At 39.9% G+C, this 13,373-nt stretch overlaps 1 protein-coding gene across 1 annotated transcript in view; it reads right to left on the bottom strand.

The window, feature by feature from the left end:
• Nucleotides 1-690: 690 nt before the first annotated feature.
• Nucleotides 691-13,373, bottom strand: part of rock1 (Rho-associated, coiled-coil containing protein kinase 1) — a 31,281-nt gene continuing 18,598 nt past the window's right edge. Inside the window, exons 13-33 of the mRNA XM_062428434.1 lie at nt 12,314-12,362; nt 12,036-12,171; nt 11,494-11,585; nt 10,978-11,224; nt 10,418-10,524; nt 10,061-10,211; nt 9,023-9,183; nt 8,745-8,929; nt 8,057-8,126; nt 7,864-7,967; nt 7,482-7,647; nt 7,266-7,359; nt 7,095-7,183; nt 6,798-6,989; nt 6,540-6,705; nt 4,862-4,932; nt 4,638-4,726; nt 4,392-4,470; nt 3,873-4,134; nt 3,002-3,209; nt 691-2,283 (exon numbers count right to left, since the gene is read on the bottom strand). Of these exons, the coding sequence (XP_062284418.1) occupies nt 2,280-2,283; nt 3,002-3,209; nt 3,873-4,134; nt 4,392-4,470; nt 4,638-4,726; nt 4,862-4,932; nt 6,540-6,705; nt 6,798-6,989; nt 7,095-7,183; nt 7,266-7,359; nt 7,482-7,647; nt 7,864-7,967; nt 8,057-8,126; nt 8,745-8,929; nt 9,023-9,183; nt 10,061-10,211; nt 10,418-10,524; nt 10,978-11,224; nt 11,494-11,585; nt 12,036-12,171; nt 12,314-12,362 (2,722 nt within the window). The 3' untranslated portion in view covers nt 691-2,279. The remainder of the gene's footprint in view (nt 2,284-3,001; nt 3,210-3,872; nt 4,135-4,391; nt 4,471-4,637; nt 4,727-4,861; nt 4,933-6,539; nt 6,706-6,797; nt 6,990-7,094; nt 7,184-7,265; nt 7,360-7,481; nt 7,648-7,863; nt 7,968-8,056; nt 8,127-8,744; nt 8,930-9,022; nt 9,184-10,060; nt 10,212-10,417; nt 10,525-10,977; nt 11,225-11,493; nt 11,586-12,035; nt 12,172-12,313; nt 12,363-13,373) is intronic.

Genomic DNA, 13,373 nt, shown 5'->3' with positions numbered 1-13,373 from the left:
TTACTTACAATTATATTATAATTAAATTATATAACACCGTTACATGTAACTACTTACTCCCCAACATTGTAGAAAACTCACCTGAGCCTGTTTATTTCTGTTAGTTTCACCATATGGATGAATTAAACTGCTAGGAGTCACCCTGGCCCCCATTCCTCCTACTCCATACAATTGTGTAATTGTTCTATGCTGGGATAGTATGTGTGGTAATTTGATTATTTTGACCCATGGCAATGTCTTCAGTCAGAAAATTAGACAAGATTGGAAAACAGAACCCTCAGTAAAGCCTTTACATAAAGTTAGCTGAGAGACATAGCAGAGTTTATCCTACAGAGGGTTGCGGGGTGCTGGAGCCAATCCCAGCGGTCATTGGGCAAGAGGCAGTATACACCCTGGACAGGTCACCAGTCCATCACAGGGCTAACATATAGTGAGACAGACTCACACTCACATTTACACCTAGGGACAATTTAGAGTCACCAGTTATCCTAAGTTGTTACATATTCCTATACAAAATTAAATTAGCGCCAAGAGGCTCACACAAAGTAAGTCTGGTCCCCCTTAATTTCTGGGGCTCAGGGACAGTCAACAATTTACTCAATATGGTGATCCCACTTTGGGATGCACCCATGTTTAGCCTGCTTAAAATGAAGTCATGATCCATGTGTGGTAAAAACTGAGCAAACAGTGAATGATAAAGATATGTTTATTGACATATCCATCAGTGCGGACTCCAATGCAATTAACCATGCAAATTATCCAAGACAAGAGTAGATCATAGTTCCAGTGCTTTTCTTAACTGAACAAAAAGTTACAAATAAAAAGATTGCGGAGGTATTCCATAATCCTTATGTCTCTCTCATTATATACACTGTGGGGGGGTTTGCATTAACGGGACATTACCGTGTTAGAGAAACAACTTGTATTTGTTAACAAAGACAACACAGATAGGCCTTGCTTTAGGTACACCATCCCGAAATTTGTCATTTGATATGAACTGAGTCTGGGGACTTTTGTTTTAACACGCTAAACCTATTGCAATGTGTCCATAAAGAGGTAATCTAATATATATATTTTTATATAGTCAAACCACAAAAAGTAAGTTTTGATAAAACCACGAATGTGTGGTGATTTCTTAAAAAATAAACGATGGAAGAGTTAAGATTTGTCTTGTTTTGGAGAAATAAAGAAAAAACAGATATGGCAGTAAAATCAATATCCAAACGTTAAGGCACTAGGTGGGCCAAATGCTACACCTGTTTAGTCTTCTAAAAATAATTTACAATTCAAACAGTGCAGTTTTACATTTGTTAACTTAATGTTTTCCTTTTGAACCATTTATCTATGAATCAATGTAAGGCAATACATTACAAAAACAAAAAAAAAATAATACAAGAGAAAAAATATTACAGAGACAATGTACCAAATAAACAGAAAAAAGTCAATTGATTTTTAGGACTCCTATATGCCATTACAATGGTATTTTCCGTACGGCAAGGAGTAATAAAAATAATTATAATAATAAAAATAATGCATAGATTTAAATGATGATCTTGCATGCTCCTCAATCAATACTCAAAACATCTAATACTCATGTCCCAATACTCTGTCCCAAACCTGATAATTGACTTGCAGAGTAATAAGAATAAAGGCAAAAAGGCCGAGACGTTTAATGAAGGCATCAGTAATTTTTTGTTATGCTGAAAACAGAAGTATGCTTACACTGAACTCGAGTATCTGTCAGGCGGGGAAAGAAGTTACAAAATAGATAATCATTTTCCACCCCTGAGACACAATCACTCACTGCAGATCTGCAATCCCTGTATGACAGTACCTTAAACCGAACACATACTTGCAGAAGTCCCAGCAAAACCCCTTTTACCTTCCGATATCCATCAGAACTGTCATATGATATGAAACACAGAATGCCTCCATGACATGAGTCCCTTCAGCTCTCCTCTGTCCATCTTTCAAGATGAGTGTGCCATCTTCTGGTAGAAATGGAGAGCTGCAAGTTTGTGTAGATGGATGATGTTTTTATCTCAAAGATGTGAGAGGGCGGAGGTTGAGTGGGGGTATCAGGCCTCTTATTGTCCATGATGCCTTGTGTCTGACATGTGTTGCAATTTTCCAGCGCTGGTTATTTACTGACATATATATATATTTATTATTTTTTAACCAAATTTTCTATGTAATACAGGTTTCTTCGTTTTTGAGGATGAGGAAGGGGGGAGGAGGGAAAGTATAGAGTCCAGAAAAGAATCCAATGGTTCAGACGGTTAGCTGAAAGAAAGAACAGAGACAGGTGTCCAGTAAAGGAAAGACAAAATATCTTAACCTTGGTTAGTAACCCATTTTAAGTCAACATACAACAGGAAACAGATATGCAGGCTTACACCGTTAACACCTTCGCATCATGTTTGACAGGTGATATAAATACCCATAAAGTGGACCACATTCTCAGGAGGGTTGTATAGTAAGTCTGTAAGTTAGTTACTGAACCCAACAACACATTATTAGTGCCAATTAGAAAAACAAGAACCCCAAGTGTCAACTGGAAAAGAGCCCACGGATTTAACCAATCAACCAAGAAGTGTCTCGTGTTAGAAAACCCCAGGAACACAATTAATAAATAGTTTAAATCTGTAGACAAAGTCTAAAAATCATCAACACTTTCTGAAGAAGTTCCTGTCAACAAGTGCTGGATGTTGTGTCTGCTGCTTGGAGGCTGGACTGCGCTCTGCTACAACACAGGAAACAAACAGCAGGTCATGTGACTGACTTGACCACATCTCAGCCAACCACATGGGATAAAATAAGACTTCTGACTGCAGCACACCCTCACTTTCTCCCGAAAACAGTACTCTAAACATTGCCTTATTATATGTCATGCAGTTATCTATAGCTATTTGGACACTATAGAGTCAGGGAAAAAAATATTAATACACCAACACAGTTAAAGAAAATACCTAAAATAATTAGTCTGAAATTGTCAAGTTACCTCAGCTTTCCTGTATTGCTTTTAGGGTTCTTGCGGAAGGACTGGTTCGGGCCAGAGCGAGTGGACATAGTACGAGGTGAGGCTCTTGAAAAAGTGGATGGTGGGGTTTTAGGAATCTTCTTTCCAAGGTGGCCAATCCATTTCTTCTGCTCATCTTGGGTCAGAGCCAGCAGGAGCATGTCCCGGGCGGAGGTCACATCGTAGTTTACTGTGGGGAGGGGGGGCATGAAATAATATGTTGCAGATCAAGAATGAACTCTGACTAATATGATGTTATATTTCAAGTACAGCTGAAAATTTGCTTAAAAATGGCTGAATAGTTGATTAATCGATGATTATAATAGTTGCAAATTCGATTGATCAACTAATCGATTAATCAATGCTGCTTTATTTCAAGGCTGCAGACATAAATCATGACAGCAGTCTTTATTCAGTTAATCAGATGATTATTTTCCTGTTTGGTTGATCAAATGTCAGGAAAAAAGTCTAAAACATAAAAGTTGAATTTAAGGTCAAAAAAAGAAAACATGGAGTCTAAAACAATAAATATCAACTAATTGATTACTATTACTATTCATTTCAGTTCTACTTAATAGTCAATTAAGTTGAAATTTAAAATGTAAATACACTGAAAAAAATATGAACTGACTGAACTTTATGCAAAAGTAAGTGGCTGCTATTAGCTAGCTAAACATCTAAGATTTATTTGCTTAATATGTCATAACATAACCAAACTCAAAATGACAGTTATGCAGTAAATTTTAGATCAGAGGCTCAACATCTACTGCAAACAGCCTTCAAACATTTTCTTTCATTTTCATGTTTCTCATAGATATCTCACATTCTTGAGACAGGGCTGTTAACACGTTACCTTTGCAAGGAGCAATAACGTCCTCCTTTTTGTCGAGGTGGTCCTTGTGGCACTTGACGTGGCAGCGGCGACACTCCAGGGCCGGAGGCGGCTTGAAGACGTGCCACAGAGGCTTGGAGCAGGCCTCGCAGTTGGAAGGGAAGTGATATAGCGTGGGGATGAACTCGTGGCCTTTGTGGGGGAAACAGTTGGTCTTGTCACCCTGAGGGACCGTCTCCATGTCCGCCTCCTTCCTGCACTCTCCTTCGTTGGCATAAAGGATCTGAATATGGACAGACAGACGGACAGACAGACAGACAGACAGACAGAGAGAGAGAGAGAGAGAGAGAGAGAGAGAGAGAGAGAGAGAGAGAGAGCGCACCTCGTCAGAAAAGCTGTAGCTGCCTTAGGAGAAAGTGTTACTGAGGCCAAGCGGACATGTTTATTCACACAATACGACTTGACAGCTTGACGTCAGAAGTCCAGGCTGGGTACAAATATGTCAATCTAAAGAATCCGGGACAGGAAGGAGCCTCCTACCTGGAATATCCTTGGAATCTCTTCTGTCTCAGCTCGGTACACGTCTCCTTGTGTGACTGGTCTGACGTGAAACAGTTTGCTGCACAAGAAAGCACAAAAATTTACAATTACACATCAGAAAGCTAACCTGGAAACACAAAAACATGCAGCCTGCAACATGACCTTTGTGGTAAATTATTTTCTTGCAGCAGACATTTTTTTCAGCTAAATTTTTGTCCATCAATAAGAAAAAGAAAAAATACTTACTCGATATCTAGTACCATTGAAGGGTTGGACTGTTCCTTATCCTGCTCGTCGTTGTAGAACAGAATCTTCTTACTGCTCACCACCACATACTGCAAATATTGGAAAGACAATGAGAGGAAGGCTGATATGGCCCTCGAGGGGTTTGGCTGCATGTGTTATGGCAGCATAACAAAGCGGAACAAAATGCAGGTGAACGGAGGAAACGCAAAACAAACACACAATACCTGCTTCTTCCATCCGTATCGCTTGATATTAGCGCGGTTAGGAATAGAGAGCCAACCCTCCAATCTAGATTCTGAAAAGCAGCACAGAAGGGAAAAATAGTTACAAATTCACGCTGTGTATTAAAAGACAATGTGGGAGAAAAAAGGCCATGCAGTGATTAAATCCAAACTCAACTGAGGGGCGGGAAAAAAATGGAAAGTCAAGTGACAAAAGGTCAAAGGCTAACTGTTTCATAACACAGAGTTGAACCCCGTCAGGGAGTTCTGCCAGCGTTAATGTAACTGCACCGGAGTAGGTGACAAGAGATCAGTTCAGTATCCATGCAGGAGGTCAATATTAGACATGGGTAAGTCCTTTTATCAGCATGTTAACAGTGCATGTAAGATTTAATCAATTCAAATGAAGTTTAAAGCGCTATAATAACAGTTTTGCAGTAAGAATTAGTATTTATTTTCTTTCAATTACAGCTTGATCACTCACTCCTTCAATGGACACAAAGCTGTGCAGTATGCTGTAGACACTATTTAGTGTTAAAATTATATTTCAAGTGCATGCAGCTGAAACAACACAAGCTAAACGGGAACGGCGAACTAAGAGAGGTCTACTAAATGTGACATTGTGGTGGGGGGAGAGGGGGTCTTTGTGTCCAAACGAGCAGTACTTCTGGGTGAACATGCCAACAAAACGGTAACAGTGTTTAAGTGTTTGAGGCACACGGTGCAATTAATTAAAAATGTATTTCAGTTTCGTGACACATTTTGAAAGGTGCTGAGAGTGCTGTGGTAACCTCACACAGGATGTAGTCTGTTGTATGACGTAACCTTTAATCTAATGTGGTCACTTTACCGTTGGCGCTGACCTCCTGACATTAAGCATCATTACTTATCATTTGCATGTTATGTCTACAAATTTTGTTTGGTCAGATTTTCAAAAAAGGTCCTTGCTCCCCACTCTTATCAGGCTTCTTTCAAAAGTGTTGCATTTCCCCCAACAGAGATGGCTTGGTCACCTCTGGCAAACGAATAACTAAGAAAATCAGGGGCAAAAAAGAAAAAAAGAAAAAAAAAGACAAACACACAACAGCTGCATTACAGGCCAGGCAAACGGGGCTCGTCCACTTTGTTACTCACAGAGAGAAAGGAATAGAAGTTACAAAGATAAGAAGAGCTAGGAGAACCGACTGGACATGAGGGGAATAAAGAGAGAATGATTTAACCACAGACACCAGCATTCATGAAAACTGAATAAGACCTAGAACAAGGAAAATTCCTCTTTGTGTTAGAACATAGAGATAGAGAGATTAGAGATATTCTCAGCTTTCTCCTTATGTCAAAATAAAGGTACCTATTTAAAGGCTTATTCAATGAAAACACCTGTTATAATATCTTATTACTATAGAATTCAAACACTGCTCTCTGACATTAGGTTATACTAGAAATATATGCTACATCTTGAAAATACACAGTATGAGTGTGTGTGTTTGTGTGTGTGTGTGTGTGTTGGAGAGCTGATTTCTGTTACTCTAACTTCCCTCCCTATACATGTTACTAAATTTGATTTCAAAACTCTTTTGGGATTTAATACATGCCACATCTGTTATGACTCATTAATAAATGACTGCCTTGCAGAGGAAAAGTAGGGACGGCAGCGTCCAGTAAGGCCCTGCGATGACCCTACCTGCGATGTTGCTGTCTGTTTCATCTGTCTGCAAGCTGGTCACACTAGAGTTATCCATGCGCTGTTGCAGGTCGTTCAGTTTCTCCCGAAGCTGCTCGATGTCACTCTCCTTACTATCCAGCTGCATCTGCAGCTCGTTGCGATATGTGCACTCCTCTGCCAGTTGCTGTCGATAGCAAAGCCACAAGATTGGAGTTGGAGATAGGAGAGCTCTAGACGATTATATTGGGCTCTAGTATTGCTGAGATGTTAACTCACCGCCTGCATCTCGCTTAGCTCCTTCTGATACTTGATGGCCATGTGGTTGAACTTCTCCTTCTCCTGGTTGAGTTCCAGCTGAAGCTTGCGGTTCTCCTTCTCTTTCTTTCGCAGGTCAGCAGTACTGCCCTTCTTCTTCTGGTCCAGCTTCATGTCTTTGCGGTTCATGATCTCGGCCAGCTTGTTCACCGCCTGACAGAGTGAGTGTGGTTAATAGTGGGAAAGCATCAGCCGTCATTCTCTGCTTGCATTACCAGTGTTTGCAAATAACGTCTAACCAAAAAGATGCATCCTTACCTGAGTCTTCAGTGTGCGCTCTGTGTTGAGGATCTTCTCATAGTTGGCCTTGATTGCATTTGTAATGTCTTCCTTCTGAGCTGCATACTCTGAAAGTGAGAAGATAATTAGCTTGTGTGGCAGCTGAATTATATAGAGATGGGACACATAAAGGTAAACAACGAGAAGTACCGTCTTCCTGAGTACGAAGCTTCTCATTTAGCTCAGCTTTCTCTTTGCTGAGGTTCTCCACATCTTTGGTCAGAGTTTTATTGGATTCCTCAAGCTGCAATAAAATTTGAATATCACTTTTTCCACTCAAAGTTGATGCAATAAAATATATCAAATAAAGGTCATTGTACTGAATGTACAAAATTAGCTTCAGAGAGACATTTTAGGTTTGCTTACTCGTGCAATAGTAGACTCCTTCTCCCCAATCTCCTGCTTATGTCTAGTTATTGTCTTCTTGTTCTCTTGGCTGAGCTCAAAGTACTGCTCCTCCTGAAGTGCCCTGGCAAGCTGCTCTGACTCAGCCTTAGTCACAGTCAGATCCAGCTGGGCAGACAGGGAGTCCCTTTGTACATGATAAAACACATTTGATAGGTTAGTTCATCCTGTAACCTTGTAACTTCAGCTTTTTAGACTGTTATATAATCATCAGATAATAATAATAATATATATATATATAATAATAATAACAGGGCTGGTTATTAAATATTTGGATAGTTAAACATATGAGTGAGTCCTTCTAAAGGGCTGCAGTGAGTGTGAATAATATTTCGTCTCTTACCTTTCACTGCACAAGTCCTGCACCTTTTTATGAGCATCTTGTACCTGCCGGTTCTTCTCCTCAATCTCCTCTTTTAGTTCTTTGACCTGAGTTTTGTAAAGCGTCTGAAGGAGGAAAGGCAGACAGTTTAGAAGGTGGCTTTCACACTGAACAAGCAGGACAGAGATATAAAGAAACTGAGACTTTTACTTACAGAAAAATACTGTTCGGCCTCAAGCTGGTCCTGAAGTTCCCTCATCTGTCCCTCGTTGCCTCTGTATTGTCTAATAAAATAAGATACTTAGTCAATAAATCCACGTGTGTAGCTAATTTTGTAAGTTTAATCATTTTCAAAACAACACATTTAAGCGAGGCAAACAGATCCAGCCTCTGAGTGAGCTCCAGTAGGAAAATGCAACTAGCATCATAACCAACAGCACTGGCTACAGAGCTAGCCAGAGGATTAGCATTGGAGTGGATGGAGCCTAATCCTGTAGTGTAAACACAGTCGCGGTACAGCTTTGGCATAGTCAGCCTTTAAGCTGGAATAATAGCACTTATTTGAAAATAGCAGGCAATTGTAGGGCAATTGACTTCCAAAGCGTATTACTGGCTCGTAAAGCAATAACAGAAATAAGAACTCCTGGCTGCAGCAACAGCCAGATTATTTCAGAGTCAAATTCATTTGGCACAGTGGTACAAAGTAACCTTAAATTTTCCTACACTCTTAAACATAACACAAGTATTTATTGTATTTATTCTCATTTCTATTCTGGTTATTGAGTCATTATTTCACTATGTCTCCTGTAAGGTAAGTAGTGTAGTCCTGGATGGAAAAGATGTAACTTAACGTTAGAAGAAATCAATTAATTGTAAAATTAAAGTGCAAGAAAATAACTCACTTGGTCAGCTGTGCCAGCTGGAACTCCAGGGAGCGTTTATTCTCTAGTGCTGCATTGATCTCCTGTTTGATCTGCTTCTCTGAACACCTAAGACGGTCGATCTCCTGCATGCGACCCTTCAGCTCATTCTGGGCCTGAGCGCGCTTGCTTGAATCCTGTTCTACCTGTATCCGCAGGTTCTTCACCTGGAGAAGGAAGATGGGAGGAGATTTAGGAACTGTACGGGTAAAGTTATTGAGAACATCAAATCTCACATGTCTGGAAGCCGTTTTACTTACGTCATCTTCCAGCCTCTCTTTTTGCTTCATCAGCTGCTCCATCTTCTGCACAGACTGCTTGAGGTCAAACTCTAACATCGAGCACTGCTTCTCGACCTCCACTACCCGGCTCTCCGCTCGCATCCTCGCTCCATTCTCCTCGGACATCTTCTGTTGAACAGCTGAGGGAGGACATAGACAGAATTAGAGTTAATTTTTTAATTCTTCAGCTACATGACAGAATAGCAGGCAAAATGAGACTGTGAATGTGCTGATCACTTGATATTCAATAACCTTGACTTGACTCAACACAATACACATAAATATAAGTGTGGATGCAGTCATAGAAACATGGAGATTTGTTGTTATAATTTATAAATGTATCAGTAACAGTTGGTATAAGTTGGTATTTTATCCATCCTCCCCCAATATATATATATATATATATATATATATATATATATATATATATTTTATTTTAAATATCTACATATATTCTAAAAGAATATGTTTTTTTTATGTATATATATTCTAAAAGAATATATATACATAAAAGGAGAAACATGCATTTAAAAATCAGCCAAAACACTTTTTTTTTTTTTTTTTTTTTTTTACAATTTGTCAAGTATAAATCAGCAAGCTTTGATATGGGAGAAAACTGACACGTAAGGGTTTGAGTCTATTCCAGTTAACACTAGGTCAAAGGTAAGACATCACCTTGGCAGATCATCACCCTATTGCAAAAACTGCTTTCAAATACAGCTTTAATAAGCAATTAGGAAATGTCCTGACACGCTGACTGGCTTACACTCCTTGAAATTCCTCCCATCTAAACAACCCCTGGAGGTGAGTCTGATGAAATTTTAGAAAAGCAGGAAGAGGCTGATGGTGTGAGGAAGAGGTTAAATAAACTAAAGGCGGAGAAGCAATGCAAATTAAGAAAGTGAGAAGGCAAAGTACAATGTGCCTGGAAAGAAAGAAACAAAAACATGAACCAAACAGAAAAAGCAGAGTGAAAAACAGCAGAGTAGGACACGCTCTGACATAGGACTTGCATACCATTCATGGCAGCTGATTTGGCTTCTTCAATAGACTCGTATTTGTCGGTGAGCTGCGCCCGCGTCACTCTGTGCTCAGTCTGTTCCTGCTCCAGACGCTGCTGCAGGGTCTTCAGTTTGTAGTTCAGGTCTATCTCCAGGTTATTCTTTTCCTGTTGGGCGGGGTGACGAGCAGGAAAACAACATGAAGCGAACTCAACACACAACTGCCCCACGTTAGAAATGTTACACCCCACACTGGACCTGCCATTGTTCAGATTACTACTGTTTATATTACACATACTGTAAGAAAACTACTTCACTGGAAGGACTTGCACATGCGAACACTTGGTAAATAATACTGGAACTGATTGCATACCTTCTCCAGGTTATTGCTTCTCTCCTGGGCCTGTTTACGTTCGGCCTCCACTTTAGAGAGGCTGAGCTTCAAGCTTTTGTTGTCTTCTTGCACCCCTGTTATCCTCGCTAATAATAAAAGTTAAGATGAAGACAAAAAGTCACAATTAAGATTTAGACAAATAAACATGGTCTGGTACAAGCTGGTACTTTCATTGCAAAACTTTTTTTTTTTTAAACAGATATTTAACAGTTTGCAAAATCCCAAACTTCTACCACAAAAATGGTTTGTTCTAATCTGTATCAGAAAATGACAATGTTCCTCCTCCTCCACAGAATTTCAAAAGCTTGCTCCTATTCAAAGATAACTCTCTGGCAGATAAATCAGAAATGTATGTTGTTTGAATGAGAGAGAGAATACTGTCGGAGTGAGTTGGAACCACTCTGAGATGGTTTAATATATTCTAATGCAAACTGTGATTTGGTCAAGCTGTTATGGATTCCAGCCACTGTTTTCCCGAAGTGTCAAAGTTGCATTTCAAATCTAATCATCTAGCCTCATGTTGTGTGTTAGTGGGTCACCTTGCAGCTCCCTGATCTCCTCAGAGCCTTCGCTGTAGTTCCTCCTCTCTGAGTCCAGGGTGCTCTGAATAAGCAGGAGCTCCTTCTCCAGCTGGGCTTTCTCTCCTTCTACCGAGCGGCTCCTCTCCTGCAGCTCACGGTTCAAACTCTCCAACTGGCTCATTGACTTGGCCATCTCCGTGTGGCTCTTCCTCAATCTCGCCGCTGTGTCCGACTCTGCCCGCAGGAGGTCGTTGGCCTCTTCCAGCTGGCAATCAAAACAGACAGGACCACAGGGGAGAATAACATTTAATGTGCTTTCCTGCAGGGATACAGCCTCATTAAACAATTGGCTATCAGCACACAGGAGTATGATGTAGAAAAACATCTGGGAATTTTGCATTCCCTTGTTCCAGATTATTTTGATGATACAACCTCATTTTTTACATTTTTTTTATTTGATGTGAAGTATCAGTCAATGAATCTTCTCTGGTCTCGACTCCTTACGTTCGTGTGTGTGTCATTTCAACTGCATACCTGATTCTGCAGCTGGACAATCTTGTCATTTGAGGCCTGAGAGTTCTGGCTTAACTTTCTCATATCTTCGAGCTGCTCTTTTAAAGTTGACACTGCAAAGAATCAGACAGGAAATGGGTTAGACTGGGCCTCATTTTAGCTCCTATTTCATACTAAAATGAAATCCCATCGCTAAATTCCAGATTAAAACCTCTTACATGGTGTTGCATATGTCTGCCCTGCATGCAAATGTTTGGCCATACCATATCTAGTTTTCTATTTAACAGCTTAATGCTTCTCAATCCACTTAGTGTTGTCTTCTGTTGCAAGTCAAAGGTCAAATGGTTTGACAGTTAACTAGATCTTTAGTAAGCGTTGAGCAAGACGGAAGGTCACACCAGGAAATCCATCTGGAACATTTGTCTTAGCCAAGATCAAATGGTAATGAGATGATGAGAGCATCACTATGCTCAAATACTGACTGTATCTCAGCTTCCATGTGCAATTACACTTTAATTGCAAAGTGCCTGAATCATATGCCAGCAGCACCTCATTATCTTTACCTTCATTCTCCAAATTGCGCCTCTTCTCTGCCTCCTGGTCAGCTTTTCTTTGGTACTCTGTGAATCTGTGCTGCATCATGATCTTGTCCTTCTCCAGCAGAGACATGCTTGTCTCTGTGCCTTTCCTCAGGTTTGCCTGCAGCAATAAGAGAGCAGCTATGACGTGGCAGGAATAAACCAAGCATTGACGTATCTAATGATGATCAACGCAGCAAATATTGTGATTTCATCATGTGTTGGTGAAAAGAATGTTTAAAGAAATGGTTGCAACATATCACCTCTTCATCCAGTTCTTTCATGATCTTGTCAATCTTGGTGTTTGAGGTCCTAGGGAGATCAGAATATGAGAAACCCTTCTAAATAAAATCTTGCAGTAATATGTTAAATAATGAATTAGGGCTGGGCGATAAAACGATAGCGATTCAATTTAAAAAATACGTTCGATACTTTGTGCGGACACACATCCAACTGCTGAAACATGTATGAAATACATCTATCCAACCTATAGTAACAGGAGTTTGTCCAAGCGGAGTTGCCGTACGTAATTGGCGAAGCAAGGTTGGTTGCACGAACAAACTCACTCGCTCCTTGGTAACCTAGCAACGTACAGAGTGACACGCTAACAGCAAATCATTTCACAGTTTCGCGTTTGGTTGCGCCATTGTCGTTGAAATGACAATGCTACTCACCAATCGCAGAGTGCAAACGATGGCCAAAATACTGCAGCTGTGTCCAGTTGTTCAGTGAAGTCGCCTTCACTATATTTTCCCCGCTGTCTGTGGTGATGCACACCATTTTTTCTTCAATCAGACTCTAGGACACCAGTGCCACCTTCAAGCCTTCAGCTATTAATTCCCCTGTGTGGTCATCGGGGAAATATGCAGTTTTGCATGCATCTGGTTTTCAGAACCCAGTCATGGTCTATGAAATGAATAGTCAAGCTAATTTATGGCTCACAAGAATGGCTTGACCACAGGTCAGAGGTTGTGGAAAAGTACTTGGTCATTTTTTAATGTTACAGATGTTAAGTATACCTCAGCTTTACTTTAATTTATATGTTTACAATTAACACTTTGCACATATTTTAAAACACTTTATGCACCATTGTTTTTTTATGTTTATTTTTGCACCTAATGTGAAGAGATAATTGTTAAGTGTTCATTGTGATTTTAATTTTCATTCAGACTTATGTGTACATTTATTTATTTGAGTGTTTTTCATGGTTGTGTTGACATTTCTTTTCCCTGTCTGCATTGATTGATAACTGAGGTGATTAAAATCAGAGGAAGGTTAAGTTTACAATAAAAGTGTTTAAATCAAATATTTTTCTCCCCTGGT

The sequence above is a fragment of the Scomber scombrus genome, chromosome 11 (assembly GCF_963691925.1).
Source record: "Scomber scombrus chromosome 11, fScoSco1.1, whole genome shotgun sequence".
NCBI classification, from domain to species: Eukaryota; Metazoa; Chordata; class Actinopteri; order Scombriformes; family Scombridae; genus Scomber; species Scomber scombrus.
Note: the sequence above shows the minus strand (reverse complement) of the source record. Positions and strands in the feature narration are given on the sequence as shown.